At 37.2% G+C, this 7500-nt stretch overlaps 1 protein-coding gene across 8 annotated transcripts in view; it reads right to left on the bottom strand.

Moving 5' to 3' along the window:
- LOC144965907 (nuclear receptor subfamily 2 group F member 1-B-like) overlaps positions 1-7500 on the bottom strand; it is a 47960-nt gene that overhangs the window by 27913 nt on the left and 12547 nt on the right. For all 8 annotated transcript variants that reach the window (XM_078901744.1, XM_078901748.1, XM_078901749.1 and 5 more), the window contains one exon: positions 2183-2710. In XM_078901744.1, coding sequence (XP_078757870.1) covers positions 2183-2710 — 528 coding nt within the window. The remainder of the gene's footprint in view (positions 1-2182; positions 2711-7500) is intronic.

Here is a 7500-nt window from a genome sequence, read left to right as displayed (position 1 = left end):
TTCATCTTCCCCCCCCCCCCCCCCACTCACCTTCTCCTCCCCCCCCTTCTTCTTCTCTCTTCCTCTCTCTCCTCTTCTCTCTCTCTCTCCCTCCTCTCCTCCTCTCTCTCTCTCTCTCTCTCTCTCTCTCTCTCTCTCTCTCTTTTTTTATATTATATATATAATATATATATATATATATATATATATATATATATATATATATATATTGTGCAGCTATGTGATCTAGTGTTATGACATTCGCTCTCGGATTGGAAGGTCCTGGATTCGAGCCTCGCTCGGCGCATACTTACTTGAGTCCTTGGAGAAGGCTCTTTACTTACATTCCCCCACCGTACTCAAGGGTAAAATGAGTATCTGGGCGTTAAAGCGTTGTCTCTGTCCCCCCCCCCCCCCCCCCCCCCCCAAAAAAAAAAAAAAAATTGCAATATCGCCTAACAGGCATCATGTCCCGTTCTACATGTTACGTGTTGCTCTGGTCAGGGATCCCTTGTAAAGCTCTATGAGCACGTTTAGTGGATATTGCTCTATACTATTTCATGGTACTCAGGAGTAGATAATGAATCTAACCTTTAACAATGTTGTCCCTGCCCTTTAAAAAAAAATACATCGACCCATCTGTTTATCCATCTTTTCATCCACCCATCCACCTACCCATCCATCCACCAATCCACCTAGCCATCCATCCACCCATCCACCTACCCATCCATCCACCAATCCACCTACCCATCCATCCACCAATCCATTATTCTATCCATAAATCCATCCATCCACCCACTTAATATGATTGTATCGATCAATCCACCAATCTATTCTTTCTTCCGTCCATCGATCTGTCCTGAAAAAAAGTTCCTCACAACTAAGGAATCTCATGTGCCAGAGTTGATTGTATTAAATATAACAATCCAATTGTTTGCTACCAGAAAAAAATAGAGCTTTATATAGCGCAATATCCACTAAATGTGCTCAAAGAGCTTTACAATGGGACTTCAGATAGGACATTGTCATTTTTCATAAATCGCAGTGTTGTATTTCAAATTGTTGTTGAGTTGCTTTACGACATTCATTCATTTGATCATCAACAGGTTTCAAAACTCTTCCAAAACATTGACATTACAATTACATTTCAAGGTAGTGAACTTGCTGACATTTCTATGTCTAATTATCTACAAAAATTGCTGTTTGCTGACAGTACGTGTTTGTTGGTTGTTTACCTTGAGCCAATATATAAGTACAGCAGTTGCCCTTCTGAAGGCACAATAATATGATGAGAAAAAAAAATACAACTACTGAACGCGCTCAAAGCACTTTACAAGGGGCCTCTAACCAACAGAAACACTTACAAGCAGGACAAGAAATGAATGGCGCCTGTAAGGCGATATTGCAATTTGTTTTCCCCACAGATACAACGCTGTTACCGTCTAGGTACCAATTTACATCGGAATACCGTGATAGATGTAGTTTGTGCGGGTATGTGGTCTTGTGGTATGACACTCGCTTTCGGATCGGAAGGTACTTGGTTTGAGCCTCGCTCGGCGCATAGTGAGTCCATGGAAAAGACTCTTTACTCACTTTATTTCACCGTACTCATGTGTAAATAAGTACTTGGCCGTTAACAGCGTTGTCTCTGTCCGAAAAAAAATGTAATATCGCATAACAGGCGTCATGTCCCGTCCTACATGTTAAGTGTTGCTGTTGGCCACGGACCCATTGTAAAGCGCCTTGAGCACGTTATATAATAATAATAATAATAATAATAATAATAATAATAATAATAATAATAATAATAATAATAATAATAATAATAATAATAATAATAATAATAATAATAATAATCTCGTATTTCATCATTCTCAAAGCCATGCCATGGCAAAAATGCAATTGATAACGAGTTTTAAAAAAAAAATAAAGAAAGAAAGAAAGAAAGAAAATAAACCAACGGAAATATGATATATCGCCTCAAAACGGAACTAGTCTATGTCGGATTTCACAATATTATACTGAAATTTGTATTTCAAACCAATATGACAAGAAACTTGAATAAATTGTAGATGAATTATTAAGTGTCATATTTTCCACATAAAATCAATAAATTGCCAGCATAATTTCGTTCACTCCGACGAATCGCCGTTTTGAGACAATGGGTCACAGAATCCGATGATATCGCCAAATTAAAACTCACCAGATGAGAAGAGGGCTATAGCCTTGAGACAGCTGTATTCGGCAGAGTCCACGTGGAGCGTCTTGAGCTTTTCCACCTGTTCCTGGAAGAGACGTATATGGTCCATGAACGCCACGACTCTCTCAGCTGCCATGGGGCTGGCGTGGAGTCCAGCCGCCGCCAGCAAGGGCGCTACGTGGAGGGGCATTGAACACTGGGCTGCGTTGAGGACGAACAATTCTGACCAGCCGAGGCGTAAGAGAGCCACTTGATCTGAGACTCCCAGTTCGGGAAAGAAAGGAATGTTTCTGGACCACTCGACTGCTGAGAAAAGAAGGCGGGCAGCAAGTTCACAAATGTTTTCGATGCCCATGATGTTGGGCTGCTGCATGCAGTTACCGTACCTGGAGATGGGGTAGGGCTCAGCACGCATTAGCATGGAGATATAACTGGAAAGATACGTATGTCCGTTTAGGGGATCACCAGGATGAAAGGCCATCTGAGTGTGGAAGGGATGTTGGGATGGGGGGATGCGGCCTCTTTGAACGGCTGTGTTTGTTGAATATTAATGTTGTTGTTGTTGTTGTGATATGAGATGATGATGATCATCATCATAAGGATGGGGGGATTATGAGAGAAGAATGTTGTAGTCATGTTGAATGGAGTGTGGTTGTGGTTTTTAGGTGTTTCCAAAGAAACAAGAAGACAAAAAGGCGTCATTGAGAGATGGTTTATTGATGCAGTGCCATCATTGGTGGATGGGTCGTTGTCAATCGTTGTTGAACGGTGGGTGAGATGAAATGAAGAAGAAGAATAGAGAAAAACATTAATGATATATTGGCATTAAAAGCATGCTATATAAATTTAATATAATATAAAAATATAGATATAAATAATGAATTTATATAGCGCCTAAACATCCACGTTGATATGTGGCGCTTTACAACATTTTTAAAATTAAATCTTTAAAATGCACTGATGATGATGATGATGATGATGATGATGATGATGATGGTGATGACGACGACGATGATGATGATGATGATGATGATGATGATGATGATGATGATGATGATGATGATGATGATAATAATAATCATGATAATAATAATAATAATAATAATAATAATAATAATAATAATATAATAATAATAATAATAATAATAATAATAATAATAATAATAATAATAATAATAATAATAATAATAACAATAATAATAATCGAACGACTTGTGGCACTCACGACACTGAATACAGACGAGCAGTAGTTGCCAGGAATTATTTCCTGTGTCTGGAATGATAATGATTAGATAGGCATCAATCATGGATATCGGATATCCAATGTGGACACATCCATCATTATCATGAGCGGCACGCGTTAGGGCGCCGGGTGACGATAGCCTCACTAGAATCCAATGACTAAGTAAATTATTATCCTGTCTTTTTTTGTTTGTTGTTTTTTGGGGTTTTTTGTTTTGTTTTGGGTAGCTCAAGTTGTAAAGGTCCACCATCGTACTCTAAAAAAACAAAATAAGTTTTAAAAAAAAAACAACCCAAAAAAGAAAAAAACAAAAACAAAAACGCACAAAAAAAAGAAAAAGAAACCAGAACAAAAGATATTCCGAAGACACGTATTTCAAAATCTGGCCACAAATCGTCCGTCAAATTCGTTTAATTCAATTAACCGGTAGATAACTACGCCTCTCGGACAATCGTCATAATGTAAACAATGGCAGTGATTGGTAGACAAAGCAAACTACACAGGTTTTACTATCGATGGTATGTGTTAGGTAAAATACCCACTGTTCTATCCCTTGACCAGTAGAATCAGCACAGAAAACTATGTGTAAACTTAAACGTTTATAATATGATCGAGAAAATCGTGTGATAACTAGTCACCCATTTGTCAATATAAAAACAGTAACAACGATCAGATGGAGGTCGAATTCGTTCACGTTATTGTTTATAAACAACCAACTATGTTTGTCCGAGCACGTGTGACGGTGTGTCACAAATTCCATGTTTTGATTTGTCAAAAATCTACTGGTTAATTGAACCTCACCTTGTCCGAAATAAAACATCTAAAAATATGAGAACCCGCGAAGATGCAGGTTTAGTATATAGATACCCTTCACCTGACAAAACTCTTATGTCATTTTATGAACGAGCCTCTTTCAAAAATAACAGATGTAAATGTCAATTTGAGGATTAACAAAGATTAATAATCTTTAAAACATGACATAAATATAAAAAGACTATCAATATGAATAATATGTCTTAATTTGGTCAAGGTGTTTCCTAAAGTAATGCTAGTCTAATTATGACAAACGCAATTTCAGCGACATTTTTTATTCTCAAAAATGAAATGATGACATATTCAATATAAATTTTGGTGACACCTAATTTATAATGTTATAGTAATATTATATTATAATATGTGACATTATTGTGAGGACACTTTTTTCTGTCTTTTGTGTGGATTTAAGTGTTTGGATATTCGTATGCAGGTATGTAGTATGTTTATGAGCGTGCGTAGAACATCATTTGTTTGTTTGTTTGTTTGTTGTCAAATTAGGTTTGTGTGTGTGTATGTGTATTGTGATTGTGTGTGTGTGTGTGTGTGTGTGTGTGTGGTTGTGTGAATCAGATTCGTATATCTATTTATTCATCGCTATCTATCTATCTATCTATCTATCTATCTATCTATCTATCTATCTATCTATCTATCTATCTATCTATCTATCTATCTATCTATCTATCTATCTATCTATCTACCTACCTATCTATCTATCTATCTATCTATCTATCTATCTATCTATCTATATATATATATATATATATTATATATATATATATATATATATATATATATATATATATATATATATATGTTTATCTATTATCTATCTTTCCATCTATCTATCTATCTATCTATCTATCTATCTATCTATCTATCTATCTATCTATCTATCTGTGTGTGTGTGTATGTGTGTGTGTGTGTGTGTGTGTGTTTGATCGTGTGCGTAAAAACAGCGGTATAAAACTTACATACCACATCCAATATTATGGGCAAACAATCATTATCATGCGCAGCAGGCGCTTAGCGGTATGTGCAAAGCAGTGCATGCATGGTGTTGTCCTTTGGAAGAAGACAAGTCAAGTAACATGCTACGTGTGAAGCAACATTATCATGCGTTCAACCTTTTGACCTTCCGATAAGCTTTTTAGCTCGTTTATCAAAGACGGGGTCGCCAAGGCTCACTTGTTGAGGATAATAATAATAATGCAGAAGAAAAGGGAAAAAAATATATGATAAGCCACAAGCATGACGACGACGGCGGCGCTCGAAAAAAAAAAAAAAGAAATAATAACATATTTGAAAAATAAAACAGAAAACAAAATATAATGTGACCCATCGCCTCAAAATGGTATTATTGTCTGCGGAATGGTTTAAATTGTGGAAATTAACTTTGTATCCAAAAAGATGTGATTTGTGCTTACATTTTTGTGATTAATAAGGGAGAAAAAAAATAGATTCATGAGGAGTTAAAAAGAAAACTGCTATCATGTTAACTTTAAGTTAACATCTAGGTTACCTAGTTAACCCCGGCTTAATAGTAATAAAGTAGTCCTTCAGAGCCTTTAGGCCCATGGAGCTGAAGTTTATCATAGTGTATATAGTGTGAAACGGACAATAACAATTGCTTTCTATCTTTTGGATAGGACGCTAGTCTATCAGAAAGTACTATCCGCCAAATCTAACAGACTCAGCTACCCATGCACTGCTGGGTGGACAGGAGGGTCAGAAAAAAGAAATCTCGACTGCATCCGGGATCGGTCTTGGTCCTTTTGCGAGTCACGCGAGTGCTCTACCAACTGAGCTATCGGGACCCCCAACCCCTGGCTTAATACCGTTTTGAAAACATCGGTCACAATGGATAATAAATATTGATACAAGGAAAGCGAAAGAGACAGGCATACGCTAAGGGCTGACGAAAATAATACTAAAATGTTTGTATAATGTATTTATATTGTTATTATATTATGTATGTTTGTTATTTTGTGTTCAATAATTTCACATATCACGTATCAAAGTATCACGACCTGCTATGACGACCAATCCTAGAACTCGTGGGTGATACATACAATTCAACCCATGTCAAAGAGTCAATGATAAGTGTGCACAAGTCAACTTTCCCCCAAATACGTTCCGCTTTTGGAACAATCTTCTTTTTTTTTCTTTTTTTTTTTTTTTTTTCGCATGAAGCCCTGAGGACAACTCCGAATAGATTATCAATTTGTAGCTCTTATATTTTTTTTCCAGATTGGTCGAGTGGTTATGAAATTCTCTCTCTCTCTCTCTCTCTCTCTCTCTCTCTCTCTCTCTCTCTCTCTCTCTCTCTCTCTCTCTCTCTCCCTCTCTCTCTCTCTCTCTCTCTCTCTCTCTCTCTCTCTCCATGATAGCATCAAAACTATCATTGTGATATCTAAAAACGCACTGCAGAATTCTCTACCATGATATAAGCGAAGAGACGGCCGAGGCTTCCCACTCGTATGACTAGGAGGCGAAATGCGCTAAGTAAAGTGTAGTAAATCAAGTATAAAAGTACCCCAAAATTTCATTAACTTCTTTTTTATTCTTGAACCACATATTCACGTCTAGCAGAGAAACCATCCCAAAAATAATGCCAATTCGTTCTGGTAGGTCTCATATTATAATTACCGACCACAAAGCTTCACGTACAAACGACACAGAACCAAACATTAATTCATCAAGTACATGTAGGTGTGTGTATACAATGCATGTAAAGGGGGACGTGATTTGCAGTGGCGGCGTGTCGAAAGGTGACACGAGGTCATCATGTCATCGCGATATCAATCTACCCTCTAATTTTATTATTTACTCGGGCATGATATCAGAATCAGATCTTGCATGGCGCATGGAGATCGGGGATGGAGAGAGAGAGAGAGAGAGAGAGAGAGAGAGAGAGAGCAGAATCAGATCTTGCATGGCGCATGGAGATCGGGGATGGAGAGAGAGAGAGAGAGAGAGAGAGAGAGAGAGAGAGAGAGAGAGAGAGAGAGAGAGAGAGAGAGAGAGAGAGAGAGAGAGAGAGAGAGAGAGAGAGAGAGATAAATAGATAGAGATATATATATATATATATATAGAGAGATAGATATATAGATAGATAGATAGGTAGATAGATAGATAGAGAGAGAGAGAGAGAGAGAGAGAGAAGAGAGAGAGAGAGAGAGAGAGAGAGAGAGAGAGATAGATAAATAGATAGAGATATATATATAGAGAGATAGATAGATAGATAGATAGATAGATCGAGAGA

This window comes from Berghia stephanieae, chromosome 2, assembly GCF_034508935.2.
Source record: "Berghia stephanieae isolate SIO BIC M18660-M18661 chromosome 2, UCSD_Bste_1.3, whole genome shotgun sequence".
Taxonomy (NCBI): Eukaryota; Metazoa; Mollusca; class Gastropoda; order Nudibranchia; family Aeolidiidae; genus Berghia; species Berghia stephanieae.
The sequence above is the reverse complement of the archived record's forward strand: the minus strand, read 5'-3'. Positions and strand labels throughout refer to the sequence as shown.